The sequence below is a fragment of the Heteronotia binoei genome, chromosome 8 (genome assembly GCF_032191835.1).
Source record: "Heteronotia binoei isolate CCM8104 ecotype False Entrance Well chromosome 8, APGP_CSIRO_Hbin_v1, whole genome shotgun sequence".
In the NCBI taxonomy this organism is placed as follows: Eukaryota; Metazoa; Chordata; class Lepidosauria; order Squamata; family Gekkonidae; genus Heteronotia; species Heteronotia binoei.
The window spans coordinates 128,883,183-128,898,272 of record NC_083230.1 but is presented as its reverse complement, the minus strand read 5'-3'; the positions used below and the strand labels follow the sequence as shown (position 1 = coordinate 128,898,272).

At 51.0% G+C, this 15,090-nt stretch overlaps 1 protein-coding gene across 1 annotated transcript in view; it reads right to left on the bottom strand.

The window, feature by feature from the left end:
• Positions 1 to 14,589, bottom strand: part of LOC132575948 (uncharacterized) — a 57,185-nt gene extending 42,596 nt beyond the window's left edge. The window contains exons 1-4 of the mRNA XM_060244636.1: positions 14,502 to 14,589; positions 12,636 to 12,722; positions 9,294 to 9,404; positions 906 to 1,076 (exon numbers count right to left, since the gene is read on the bottom strand). Of these exons, the coding sequence (XP_060100619.1) occupies positions 906 to 1,076; positions 9,294 to 9,404; positions 12,636 to 12,722; positions 14,502 to 14,567 (435 nt within the window). The 5' untranslated portion in view covers positions 14,568 to 14,589. The remainder of the gene's footprint in view (positions 1 to 905; positions 1,077 to 9,293; positions 9,405 to 12,635; positions 12,723 to 14,501) is intronic.
• Positions 14,590 to 15,090: the final 501 nt, after the last annotated feature.

Sequence of the window (15,090 nt, the reverse complement as noted above, 5' to 3'; positions counted from 1 at the left end):
GTCAAAGTCCAGGAAGTCAAGCAGGAGCCAAGTCACCAATGCAGAATCACAAACCGGAATCAGAAGTCAATGTCCAAAAGCCAAAAGGTCAGGGTGCCAAGGAAATCAAGCAGGTCAGGATCAGGAATCAGTAGGGAGCGTGGATACAAGCCAGAGAATAGACTTGTTGCTTCCCCAAAGTTACCAGGTCCTGGGTGGGAGCTATATGGCATAGAGCCAGTTTGGTGTAGTGGTTAAGTGTGCGGACTCTTATCTGGGAGATCCGGGGATGATTCCCCACTCCTCCACTTGCACCTGCTAGCATGGCCTTGGGTCAGCCATAGCTCTGGCAGAGGTTGTCCTTGAAAGGGCAGCTGCTGGGAGAGCCCTCTCCAGCCCCACCCACCTCACAGGGTGTCTGTTGTGGGGGAGGAAGGTAAAGGAGATTGTGAGCCGCTCTGAGACTCTTCGGAGTGGAGGGCGAGATATAAATCCAATATCTTCTTCTTCTTCTTCTTCTTCTTCTTCTTCTTCTTCTATATGGGAGCCTCCATCAGCCTGCTCCCTGGGTGGCAATGACTCTGCTAGAACTCAGGGCTGCGAGATCTGAAGCACCGGGGTGCTTCATGTCTTTGCTCTGAAAGTTCTTTCTGGAGCCTGCTTCGAACTCTTGAGATGGGAGGAGAAGAGCTTGGAGGAGATTGATTGTCAACAGCTGACACTGGTGCCTGGAGAGTGATTGATGGGCCAGCTGCTGTTTGTTCAGCTGAGGGACCGGTGGCAACTCTTCCAGGTCTGTTAACCCTTCCAGCTCCTCCTCGTCAGGGCTCATGACACACTACACCAAACCGGTATAGAGGCTCTACCCCACAAACCGTGTGTTAAGCACCATCACATACCTCCCCCTCCTTTAAGCCCATCCCCACCTTCATCTCCCTTTCCGTGATGTTGGTCGTGTAGACAGGGCTGACGCAAACGCTGACCCCGTCATGTGACAGGAAGTTACACGGCAGGAACTGGGGGTACTGGTCATCTCCATCCATCACATTGATGTGGATCCTGGCCGAGGAGTTGTACCTCTCCTTGGTGTTCATTTCCTGTGGCGAAAGAAAGAAGCATGGATAAAGATTGCCCATCAGTCCTTTCCTTCCTCGGATGATCCATCTAAAGAGTAATGAAGAAGTGGAATTCCCTGCCGCTGGAAGTGGGGGCAAAATAAGTATGAGAGAATCACAGAAAGCTGCCAAACAAGAAACAAAAAACCATGACAAGATTACTAACCATTGCTAAGATGACTATTTGCTTACTATTTTCATATATGCTAAATAAAGTGAATATATCCAAGGAAAAAGGATAAAAAAAGATACAGTTGGAGTCCGGTATATTCTAAAGCCCTTTCAGAAACACAAAGCATATTTTTCACAGTCCTTTCACAAAGTTAAGTTTTCAGTAATGAAACGTCAATTCACCAAAGTCATCTCGGTCTCATGAATAGAATAAACGGTTGTCCAATTGTTCAAACAACATATTCCAATAATTGTTGAAGAAGAAGAAGATGATGATGATGATGATGATATTGGATTTATATCCCACCCTATACTCTGAATCTCAGAGTCACAGAGTGGTTCACAATCTCCTTTCCCTTCCTCCCCCACAACAGACACCCTGTGAGGTGGGTGGGGCTGAGAGGGCTCTCACAGCAGCTGCCCTTTCAAGGACAACCTCTGCCAGAGCTATGGCTGACCCAAGGGCATTCCGGCAGCTGCAAGTGGAGGAGTGGGGAATCAAACCCGGATCTCGCAGATAAGAGAGCTCTGGCTGACCCAAGGCCATTCCAGCAGCTGCAAGTGGAGGAGTGGGGAATCAAACCCGGTCCTCCCAGATAAGAGAGATCTGGCTGACCCAAGGCCATTCCAGCAGCTGCAAGCGGAGGAGTGGGGAATCAAACCCGGTTCTCCCAGATAAGAGAGCTCTGGCTAACCCAAGGCCATTGCAGCAGCTGTAAGTGGAAGAGTGGGGGAATCAAACTCGATTCTCCCAGATAAGAGAACTCTGGCTGACCCAAGGCCATTCCAGCAGCTGCAAGCGGAGGAGTGGGGAATCAAACCCGGTTCTCCCAGATAAGAGAGCTCTGGCTAACCCAAGGCCATTGCAGCAGCTGTAAGTGGAAGAGTGGGGGAATCAAACTCGATTCTCCCAGATAAGAGAACTCTGGCTGACCCAAGGCCATTCCAGCAGCTGCAAGTGGAGGAGTGGGGAATCAAACCCGGTTCTCCCAGATAACAGAGCTCTGGCTGGCCCAAGGCCATTCCAGCAGCTGCAAGTGGAGGAGTGGGGAATCAAACCCGGTTCTCCCAGATAACAGAGCTCTGGCTGACCCAAGGCCATTCCAGCAGCTGCAAGTGGAGGAGTGGGGAATCAAACCCGGTTCTCCCAGATAACAGAGCTCTGGCTGGCCCAAGGCCATTCCAGCAGCTGCAAGTGGAGGAGTGGGGAATCAAACCCGGTTCTCCCAGATAAGAGAGCTCTGGCTGGCCCAAGGCCATTCCAGCAGCTGCAAGTGGAGGAGTGGGGAATCAAACCCGGTTCTCCCACATAAGAGAGCTCTGGCTGACCCAAGGCCATTCCAGCAGCTGCAAGTGGAGGAGTGGGGAATCAAACCCGGTTGTCCCAGATAAGAGAGCTCTGGCTGACCCAAGGCCATTCCAGAAGCTGCAAGTGAAAGAGTGGGGAATCAGACCGGGTTCTCCCAGATAAGAGAGCTCTGGCTGACCCAAGGCCATTCCAGCAGCTGCAAGTGGAGGAGGGGGGAACCAAACCCGGTTCTCCCAGATAAGAGTCTGCACACTTAACCACTACACCACTACGTCTGGAAGGAAAACTTTCTCCAGTAGAACATGGCACTTGAGCCCGAAAGATTCTACAAACCCTAACAATGGTATTTTGGCTGCCCTGATCACAGCTCATCTCACGAAGTTTAGTTTTTGCTCACAATAATCATAAGAACATAAGAGAAGCCATGTTGGATCAGGCCAATGGCCCATCCAGTCCAACACTCTGTGTCACATAAGAACATAAGAGAAGCCATGTTGGATCAGGCTAATGGCCCATCCAGTCCAACACTCTGTGTCACATAAGAACATAAGAGAAGCCATGTTGGATCAGACCAGTGGCCCCTCCAGTCCAACACTCTGTGTCACATAAGAACATAAGAGAAGCCATGTTGGATCAGACCAGTGGCCCATCCAGTCCAACACTCTGTGTCACATGAGAACGTAAGAGAAGCCATGTTGGGTCAGGCCAGTGGCCCATCCAGTCCAACACTCTGTGTCACATAAGAACATAAGAGAAGCCATGTTGGATCAGACCAGTGGCCCCTCCAGTCCAACACTCTGTGTCACATAAGAACATAAGAGAAGCCATGTTGGATCAGGCCAGTGGCCCATCCAGTCCAACACTCTGTGTCACATGAGAACATAAGAGAAGCCATGTTGGATCAGGCCAGTGGCCCATCCAGTCCAACACTCTGTGTCACATAAGAACATAAGAGAAGCCATGTTGGATCAGACCAGTGGCCCCTCCAGTCCAACACTCTGTGTCACATAAGAACATAAGAGAAGCCATGTTGGATCAGGCCAGTGGCCCATCCAGTCCAACACTCTGTGTCACATGAGAACATAAGAGAAGCCATGTTGGATCAGGCCAGTGGCCCATCCAGTCCAACACTCTGTGTCACATAAGAACATAAGAGAAGCCATGTTGGATCAGACCAGTGGCCCCTCCAGTCCAACACTCTGTCACATAAGAACATAAGAGAAGCCATGTTGGATCAGGCCAGTGGCCCATCCAGTCCAACACTCTGTGTCACATGAGAACATAAGAGAAGCCATGTTGGGTCAGGCCAGTGGCCCATCCAGTCCAACACTTTGTGTCACACAGTGGACAAAAATGTGTGTGTGTGTATACACATCTATATACACACTGTGGTTAATAGCCACTGATGGACCTCTGCTCCATATTTTTATCTAACCCCCTCTTGAAGCTGGCTATGCTTGTAGCCGCCACCACCTCCTGTGGCAGTGAATTCCACATATTAATCACCCTTTGGGTGAAGAAGTATCTCCTTTTATCTGTTCTAACCCGACTGCTCAGCAATTTTATTGAATGCGCACAAGTTCTTGTATTGTGAGAAAGGGAGAAAAGTACTTCTTTCTCTACCTTCTCCATCCCATGCATAATCTTGTAAACCACAGTCGACGTTTCTCCAAGCTAAAGTGACCAAAGCGTTTTAACCTTTCTTCGTAGGGAATGTGTTCCAAAATATCAAATCCACATATAGAGTAATAAGGAAGATGTGAACATTGGAAAGATCTGCGGAATCAGGCATCAGGATACAATGTGATGTCTCAGAACTATATATCTGCAGTTCCTATAACTGACATCAGCAGTCTGTGCATGAGCTGAAATACGGAAGTTTAACTCCGCAAAATGAGCGCAGCAAATCCACAAAGCAGGACTCAAGTGGCACCTTTAAGACCAACCAATTTTTATCGAGAACGTCAGCTTTCGTGTGCTCTTAAGCACACTTCCTCAGGCGAGGAATCCAGCACAGTGAGCAAAGCCACACAGAGCTGAGCAGAGCCATACAGAGCTGGTAGGCAGTATCCACAAATGTAAAAAGGAAATAATTAAAGCGGAACAGTGGCAGGCAATTTGAATACTCGATAACTCTGGATCAAAACTGAATATAAAAACACCCCCAAAAAAACAGCTTTGAGAAGAGTCTGGAGAAACATACGGAGCAGAGGTCCTTCCGTGGCTATTAGGAAAACTCTGTCTGGCGTAGTGATATTCTGCACTCTTGGTGCAAAACGAAGAATTTGTAGAGCTTATGGCTTCCTCAAAGGCCAGGTAGACAGGCGGCCAGCTTACGCCAATTTGGACAGTCAAAGACCCCAGGGAGTAGCACAGATTGTGATGGGGTTAGCTGAGCGCTGGAGTACAGACACTGTTTTCTGGGACTGCTGGCTCACACCTGCGCACATGTCCACCCTACCAGTCAGCCGCTCACGTGGACCAGGTGGCTTTGCACGGCGTACCTGAAGGACACACAGCTCAGGAGCGGGCAGCCAGTGGAACAAAGAAGATAGAGAGAGAGAGAGGTGAGACCTGAAGCATTAGGGACGGTGTGCTAAGCAGGTGGCGCTGGGCACCCTGCCATCTGGAGGGCAGCCCAAATCCATCGCACGGGGCAAGGGCGGGCAGCGAGGTCCAAGCAGAGCCGGTGTTTGGAAATCCGGAGAGAATGGGGCACAGCGGTAACCCACCGGTGGTCCCAGAATCAGGATTGGGGGCGGGAAGGGTTGCCCCAAACCCAGCAAGGTGCAGAGTCACGTTTAGCCCTCTTAGGGAAATTAAGAGAGTGATTTGTGCCGTTCATTCTAAAAGGGGAGCTGACGGGATAATGTCACCCCCAATTAGCCAGGGAAACAGGGCTTAGGGTGGCAGGGAAAGGACAAGAGAGCATCTGGAAATAGCCGGCCATGAGCAAGAGATGGCTCTTCCTTCCTCCACCTGTCCCTCCCACTACTCCGTGCAACTCACCCTCTCTTAAGGCACATCGCCCTTCTCTCTGACGTGACTGACAAATCGTTCCCAGCGCGAAAGTCAAGCTGCCGGCCCTCTCCTTTCCCTCCCCATCTCTCCATCCAAGACATCCAAGAGATCCAGTTTGGTGTAGTGGTGAAGTGCGCAGACTCTTATCTGAGAGAACCGGGTTTAGATTCCCCACTCCTCCACTTGCACCTGCTGGAATGGCCTTGGGTCAGCCAGAGCTCTTGCAGAGCTGTCCTTGAAAGGGCAGCTTCTGGGAGAGCTCTCTCAGTCCCACCCACCTCACAGGGTGTCTGTTGTGGGGGAAGGAGATAAAGGAGATTATAAGCCACTCTGAGATTCAGAGAGAAGGGAGGGCTATAAATCTGCGGTCTTCTTCTTCTCTTTTGACTCCTCTTACCCTCTGCTCTCTATACCACTCAGGGCCTATCCACACCACAGACTCATGCTCCCCAGCTCTGCAGGGGAAATGGGCATCTCAGCCACTCGCAGCCCTCTCCCTCAACTACAATTCCCAGGATTCACTGGGAGAACATAAGAGAAGCCATGTTGGATCAGGCCAATGGCCTATCTAGTCCCGGTTCTCCCAGATAAAAGTCTGCACACTTAACCACTACACCAGACTGGCCAACATGGCGGCCGTGGAGGTCAAATCTTCTTCCCTCTTGAAAGAGAACATTCCCTTTGACAAAGACCAAAGGATCACCATTAGACCAAAGATCTTTTGCCTTGGAGTCACCTTTTTCTCATGACATTTCCATGTGACAGACCAGACCAGCTGGGCCAGAACTGCATGGGCCTCCATCATGAACGAAGGCTGTGTAGAGAGGTGAGGGACTAAAGTTGCCAAGTCCCCCGCATTCTCTGGCGGGGGACTTTTGCCCGCACAAAACCACGGAAGTGACGTCATCACGCCGGCGATGCCGCTCGCGGGCGCTCTAGGCATTTCTGGGAAAACTCTCTGGAGCGTCCGGGAAAACCATAGAGTTTTCCCAGAAACACCTAGAGCGGACACAAGCGACATCACCCCCCCAGGGGCGTGGCAGCCCTATGAGGGACACCAGCCAAGGAAGGGGCCACGGCTTAGTGGTAGAGAAACGTGGTGTGCAGAAGATCAGTGGAACCTCTGCCTGGCATGCAGGAGCTGCAAGGTTCAATCCCTGGCAGCATCTCCAGCTAAAAAGGACCGGGTAGTGGGTGATGGGAAAGACCTCCGCCTGAGACCCTGGAGAGCCATGAAGTGGGGCTGTGGCTCAGTGGCAGAGCCTCTGCTTGGTATGCAGAAGGTCCCAGGTTCAATCCCCAGCATCTCCAGTTAAAAGGACCTGACAGTAGGTGATGGGAAAGACCTCAGCCTGAGACCATGGAGAGCCATGAAGTGGAGCTTTGGCTCAGTGGTAGAACCTCTGCTTGGCATGCAGAAGGTCCCAGGTTCAATCCCCAGCATCTCCAGTTAAAAGGACCTGGCAGTAGGTGATGGGAAAGACCTCAGCCTGAGACCATGGAGAGCCATGAAGTGGAGCTTTGGCTCAGTGGTAGAACCTCTGCTTGGCATGCAGAAGGTCCCAGGTTCAATCCCCAGCATCTCCAGTTAAAAGGACCAGGCAGGAGGGGATGGGAAAGACCTCCACCTGAGACCCTGGAGAGCTGCTGCCAGTCTGAGCAGACAATACTGACCTATCTTAATTTATAATAATAAAGAATGTATTGATACTACTGACCTTGATGGAACAAGGTCCCGCTTCGGCGGGAAGGGCAGGATATAAATTGAAATGAACTGAAATTGAAACAGTATAAGGCACGTTCATATATGTTTGGGAAGGGGCTGTCAGTCAGCTGTACAGCATCTGCTTGTTGTTCAGAAGGCCCCAGGTTCAATCCCTGTGGCATCTTCCATTAAAAAGGACCAGGAGGTGATGGGAATTTGCCACAAGGTATAGATCAGGGGTGTCAAACATGCAGCCTAGGGGCCGAATCAGGCCCTCCGGAGAGCTCCTATCAGGCCCCCAAGCAACTGGCTGCCATCTGCTTCCTTCTCTCTCTTTCTTTTGCTTCCTTCTGCATCACAGCTTGCTTTGCAAGGCTTGCTCAATCGCACAGGACTTACAGAGCAAAGCCTCTGTTTTCTCCATTGCCTGAGGCTCCTCCCTTGGGGAGGATGGTGGCGGGAGGGAGAGCTTGCTTTGCCAGGCTCTCTCAATCACACAGCAGAGCTATGGAGCCAAGACCAAAAAAAACCCTTCAACTGTGTTTGTCTGTGTCCTTTATAAAGTTTATCTCTCTGCTACTAATCTTAAATAGGTACACACATGGCCCAGCCCGACATGGCCTGGCCCAACAAGGTCTCATTTATGTCAGATCTGGCCCTCATAACAAATGAGTTTGTTATGACACCCCTGAGTTTGACAGAGATGGAACTCTCTGTCTGGGGAAGTGATGCTGTGTCTTCTTATGTTCTTACGTAACACAGAGTGTTGGACTGGATGGGCCATTGGCCTGATCCAACAGGGCTTCTCTTATGTTCTTATGTGACACACAGTCTTGGACTGGATGGGCCTCTGGCCTGATCCAACATGGCTTCTCTGCTGTTCTTCTGTGACACAGTGTGTTGGACTGGATGGGCCATTGGCCTGATCCAACATGGCTTCTCTTCTGTTCTTATGGAAAGACCTCTGTCTGAGAACCCAGAGAGCTGCTGCCAGACAGAGCAGATGTTACTGACCTTCATGGACCCAGAGTTCCATTCAGGAATGGAGCCGTGGCTTAGTGGTAGAGCATCTGTTTGGGTTTCAGAAGGTCCCCAGTACATTCCCTGGCATCTCCAGTTCAAAGTCAGAGAGCCAGTTTGGTGTAGTGGTTAAGTGTGCAAACTCTTCCCTGGGACAACCGGGTTTGATTCCCGACTCCTCCACTTGCAGCTGCTGGAATGGCCTTGAGTCAGCCAGAGCTCTCTTATCTGGGAGAACTGGGTTTTATTCCCCCCTCCTCCACTTGCAGCTGCTGGAATGGCCTTGGGTCAGCCATGGCTCTCTTATCTGGGAGAACCGGGTTTGATTCCCCCCTCCTCCACTTGCAGCTGCTGGAATGGCCTTGGGTCAGCCATAGCTCTCTTATCTGGGAGAACCGGGTTTGATTCCCCCCTCCTCCACTTGCAGCTGCTGGAATGGCCTTGGGTCAGCCATAGCTCTCTTATCTGGGAGAACCGGGTTTGATTCCCCACTCCTCCCCTTGCAGCTGCTGGAATGGCCTTGGGTCAGCCAGAGCTCTCTTATCTGGGAGAACCGGGTTTGATTCCCCACTCCTCCACTTGCACCTGCTAGCATGGCCTTGGGTCAGCCAGAGCTCTCACAGGAGTTGTCCTTGAAAGAGCAGCTGCTGTGAGAGCCCTCTCAGCCCCACCCACCTCACAGGGTGTCTGTTGTGGGGGAAGCAGATAAGGGAGACTGTTGTCCGCTCTGAGTCTCTGATTCAGAGAGAAGGGCGGGGTATAAATTTATGTTCTTCTTCTTCTTCAGTCTTCTTTAAAGGATCGGGTGGTGGGTGACATGAAAGGCATCCTGGGGGTCCACTGCTGGTCTGAGTGGACCATACTGACCTTGCTGGGCCCAGGGTCTGACTCAGTGCAACACAGCTTCATGCGTCTAACAAACCAGAGAAGAAGCCCCCCCCCAAGCACCCACCGGCCCCCGTTCCCTTCTCACCACAGCATGAATCACAACTTCCAGGTGCCTCTTGGTCTCGAAGTCCAACGGTTTCGCCAGGACTATCTTGCCACTGTTGGGCAGGTCAATCCGGAAGTATCTGGCATCAGCCTGGAAGTTAAAAAGGAAGCGCTCATTGGCTGGGCGTCCCTGAGGATGCTAATTCGGACCGTCCTGAGCTGACAGATGGGACTCGGGTTGCCAAGTCCAATTCAAGAAATATCTGGGGAGTTTGTGGGTGGAGCCAGGAGACTTTGGGGGTGGAGCCAGGAGCAAGGGTGGGACACGCATCATTGAACTCCAAAGGGAGTTCTGGCCATCACATTTAAAGGGACTGCGCTCCTTTTAAATGCCCCCTTCCATTGGTGTCTCTCTACCTAAAAAAACAGCCCTCCCCAGAGCTTCAGATTAGGCTTGCCAATCCCCAGGTCCCAGCGGGGGTTCTTCCGTTTTCCCAGGCTCCTTCCTGCCCCCAGTCAGCTGGCTGGCGAGGGGGGAAGCCCCGCCCCCAAAGACACCATGTGACTTTCCCCCTCCGGAGGCTCCAGTCTCCGATTGAAAGGCTTCCTCTTGGGATGGGGTGCCTGTGTTACTTGGAAGGAGTTGGCTGCAACTCGTGAGTAGAGAGGCCAATCTCTCTCTTCAGTCGCCAGAAACGGGGGGTGGGGGGGAGGAGAATATCTGCCGAGCACTTCATTATTCCCTATGTGGAGATCGATTCTCATAGGGTATAATGGGGAATTGATCTGGAGGTTTCGGGGGCTCTGGGGGAGCTGTTTTTTTTTTTTTTTGAGATAGAGGCACTACATTTTCAGTATAGTACCTAGTGCCTCTCCCCAAAGTACCCCCCAAGTTTCAAAACGATTGGACCAGGGGGTCCAATTCTATGAGCCCCCAAAGAAGGTGCCCCTATCCTTCATTATTTCCTATGGAAGGAAGGCATTTAAAAAGGTGTGCTGTCCCTTGACATGTGGCGTTCAATTATGCTTGTCACACCTTGTTCCTGGCTCCGCGCCCAATGTCTCCTGGCTCCACCCCCAATGGAGTTCAGTGATGCTTGTCACACCCTTGCTTCTGGCTCCACCCCCAATGTCTCCTGGCTCCGCCCCCAAAGTCCCCAGGTATTTCTTGAATTGGACTTGGCAACCCTACCTCAGATACCCATGGATCAATTCTCCCCTATGGGAATCGGTCTCCATAGGGAATAATGGAGTGCCCAGCAGACATTTCCCGCCCCACCCTTTGCTTTCTGATGACCCTGAAGTGAGGCGGGGGGAGACATCCAAACTGAGGGATCCCCTGCCCCCACCTGGGGATTGGCAACCCTAAGATCTGCACACCTCCCTTCCCTCTCCCAAAGCTGCCACCCGCCTCACCACTCTCCCCACCCCAGCCCCATCTCTGCAAATCCAGACGCCCTTGGCTCCGCACACGTAGGGCCGTAATCTCCACCCACACCCATGCCAAAGTGTCCTTGTTCCCCTGGCTAATCTTGTGCCCACGCATGGGCTCGCTCAGGACGGCTTCCGATGGTGCACCCAGGGGCCGGAAAGAAGCCAGGTAGGCTGAGCATCCTCCCTGTAGGGGGAGCCACTAAGCTCAGACAACGGCGACTGCATTCTTCCGGTCCTTTCTCTTTCCCGTGTGCTTTCTTGGCAAGATTCGGCCTGCGAGTCTGAGACGCACCTCTGTCCCTGGATTGAGATGCGATATTTGGAGTGCTGGAGAGACTTCTGGTGGGTCTGAGGACCTGCAGCTGCTTCTCCAAACAGGGTGGCCAGCTTTGAGTTGGGAATACTTAAGTTCAAGTCCAAAGCTCAGACTACACACGACGGCAGGCATAGTCCTTCCCCTGGCTGCCAAGGCCATCTTAAGAGCATTTGCAGCTCTTTAAAAATCGCCACAAGGCTCCCACGTGGACAGGGCCTGTGGGGTGGCTGCCCCAGCAGCTCTCGTCTCCCCCCCTCCCATGCCCAGGGCTTTTTTTGTAGCAGGAACTCCTTTGCATATCAGGCCACACACCCCTGATGTAGCCAATCCTCTTAGCGCTTACAGTAGGCCCTGGAATAAGAGCCCTGTAAGCTCTTGGAGGATTGATTTAGGGTTGCCAAGTCCAATTCAAGAAATATCTGGGGACTTTGGGGGTGGAGCCAGGAACAAGGGTGTGACAAGCATCATTGAACTCCAAGGGAGTTCTGGCCATCACATTTAAAGGGACAGCACACCTTTTTAAACGCCTTCCTTCCATAGGAAATAATGAAGGATAGGGGCACCTTCTTTGTGGGCTCATAGAATTGGACCCCCTGGTCCAATCATTTTGAAACTTGGGGGGGTACTTTGGAGAGAGGCACTAGATACTATACTGAAAATTTGGTGCCTCTACCTCAAAAAACAGCTCTCCCAGAGCCCCCGAAACCTCCAGATCAATTCCCCCTTATACCCTATGAGAATTGATCTCCACACAGGGAATAATTTATTTATTTATTTATTCGAGATTTATATCCTGCCCTTCCCACGAATGGCTCAGGGCGGCTTCCAACAATTAATCAAACATAAAATTTAAACAATTTTAAGTATAAAAACAATTAAATATTTAAACAGTTAAAACCTTAAAAAAAACCAGTAACATTTCAATTTCCTATAGACAGATGGCTGGCCAGCTTCATCAAGTTGTCATCCTAGCTAGGTATAGGCTAGCCGGAAGAGGGTCGTCTTACAGGCCCTGCGGAACTGCGCCAAGTCCCGCAGGGCCCTCACCTCTTCCGGCAGCTGATTCCACCATACGGGGGCCATAACGGAGAAAGCCCTTTCTCTGGTGGCTTTCAAACGGGCTTCTTTTGGCCCGGGGATAGTGAGGAGATTTTGTGTTCCTGACCTCAGTGCTCAGCAGATGTTTCCCTCCCCCCCCCCTCTGTTTCTGGCAACTCTGAAGCGAGGGATTGGCCTCTCTACTCACGAGTTGCTGACAACTTCTTCAATGAGTACTCCATTGTCCCCGTTTCACAATTGCTTCTTCTCTCCCTGAACGTTTTAACAATCAAGACACAGCAAGAATGTTTCAAGGCACTTCCAGAATTCAGGCGCAGTAGGAAAAGCTTTAGCTTCCACACCCGAATGTTGGAAGTGCCTTGAAGCGTTCTTGCCATGTGTCCTATATTTGGTGGTGTGAAATAATATGAATTTCTTACTACTTTGGTTTCTTATTTGAGGTTAGTTTCACGGAACCTTGGGTTCTCCTACTCCCTTCCTCCCCCTCCCCCAGCTCCTTGGCCCACTGAGTTACTAGGACAACTAGGGAAACCTGGCCATGTCTGCCCACGCAACCCACTAAGAAGAACTCACCGAGTTGCTGTCGATCACATACATGATGGTGTCCCCATCCGCGTCTTCTGCCTGGGTGCTGAAAAGAATCGAATGCACTGCAGCCAGCTGAACATAAGAAGATAAGAGAAGCCATGTTGGATCAGGCCAGTGGCCCCTCCAGTCCGACACTCTGTGTCACATAAGAACATAAGAGAAGCCATGTTGGATCAGGCCAGTGGCCCATCCAGTCCAACACTCTGTGTCACAGAAGAACAGAAGAGAAGCCATGTTGGATCAGACCAGTGGCCCATCCAGTCCAACACTCTGTGTCACATAAGAACATCAGAGAAGCCATGTTGGATCAGGCCAATGGTCCATCTAGTCCAACACTCTGTGTCACATAAGAACATCAGAGAAGCCATGTTGGATCAGGCCAATGGTCCATCCAGTCCAACACTCTGTGTCACATAAGAACATCAGAGAAGCCATGTTGGATCAGGCCAGTGGCCCATCCAGTCCAACACTCTGTGTCACATAAGAACATCAGAGAAGCTATGTTGGATCAGGCCAATGGTCCATCCAGTCCAACACTCTGTGTCACATAAGAACAGAAGAGAAGCCATGTTGGATCAGGCCAATGGTCCATCCAGTCCAACACTCTGTGTCACATAAGAACATAAGATGGATCAGGCCATGTTGGATCAGGCCAATGGCCCATCCAGTCCAACACTCTGTGTCACATAAGAACATCAGAGAAGCCATGTTGGATCACGCCGATGGCCCCTCCAGTCCAACACTTTGTGTCACACAGTGGCCAATATATGTGTGTGTGTATATATATATATACATACACACACACACACACACACACACACACATATATATACTGTGGCTAATAGCCACTGATGGACCTCTGCTCCATATTTTTATCCAATCCCCTATTGAAGCTGGCTATGCTTGTAGCCGCCGCCACCTCCTGTGGCAGTGAATTCCACACGTTAATCACCCTTTGGGTGCAGAAGGACTTCCTTTTATCCGTTTTAACCTGACTGCTCAGCAATTTCATTGAATGCCCACGAGTTCTTCTATTGTGAGAAAGGAAGAAAAGGGCTTCTTTCTCTACTTTCTCCATCCCATGCATAATCTTGTAAACCTCTATCATGTCACCCCGCTGTGACATGATAGAGGTTTACAAGATTATGCATGGGATGGAGAAAGTAGAGAAAGAAGTCCTTTTCTCCCTTTCTCACAATGCAAGAACTCGTGGGCATTCAATGAAATTGCTGAAGGAAGGAAGGCAGAGATGGATTAGGAAGGAAGGAGGAAATAGAACCATAGAGGTGGAAAGAGCCATAGAGGCCATATAGTCCAACCCCCTGCTCCAAGTAGAATCATAGAGTTGGAAGGGACCTCCAGGGTGATATAGTCCAATCCCCTGCACAATGCAGGAAACTCACAAACCCCTCCCCCTAAATTCACAGGATCTTCATTGCTGTCAGATGGCCATCTAGCCTCTGTTGAAAAACCTCCAAGGAAAGAGAGCCCACCACCTCCCCAGGAGGAAGCCTGTTCCACTGAGGAAGTTCTTCCTAATGTTGAGCCGGAAACTCTTTTGATTTAATTTCAACTCATTGGTTCTGGTCCCACCTTCCGGGGCCACAGAAAACAATTCCACCCCATCCTCTATAGGACAGCCCTTCGAGTACTTGAAGATGGTGATCCTATCACCACTCAGCCGCCTCCTCTCCAGGCTAAACATCCCCAGCTCCTTCCATGGAATTCACTGGCACAGGAGGTGGTGGCAGCTACCAGCACAGACAGCTTCAAGAGGGGACTGGACCAGCTTTTGGAGCAGAGGTCCATCGGGGGCTATGATGCGCCCCGCCTCGACTCCCCCAAGCTCACCTCGCTGATGTTTTGGGCCATGATGGTGTCCTCTTGAAACTGAGGCTTGTTGTCATTCTCATTCATCACTTGGACTATGATCCTGTACTCGACCTGGAGGGGAAGAGGAAAAGGCTGAGAGGTTTCCTCGAGATGCCTGAACTCCCATCGCTGCCTAGCACGGACGGGCACAGAGAGCCCTCCTTGCCAGAAATGAGGAATCCTAAGAACAACACAATGTGCCGTTCCTTCCAGCAGCCTCTGGGGGAGTTGGCACCTGCCCTTCCAACCCATCAATTCGGGGCCAGTTCTCCTGACAAGCTATCCAAGCAACTGCTTCTGGACGCACAGAGAGGAGGGCACCGATCTACTGCAGACCCTCGGTTTTCTCCCAGAAAGATAGAAAACGTGGTGTCCCAGGCCTGTGCCACTGCTGTCCTGGATCGAGGAGAACATGCGTGTATTTTGCTTGAGCAACAAAATACCTCACAGCTGTCCTACAGAAAAGCCAGTTGTGCTTTGAGAAGAAGAAGAAGATGATGATATTGGATTTATATCCCGCCCTATACTCTGAATCTCAGGCCGTTTTCGCACTCACGTTTTACTGGCG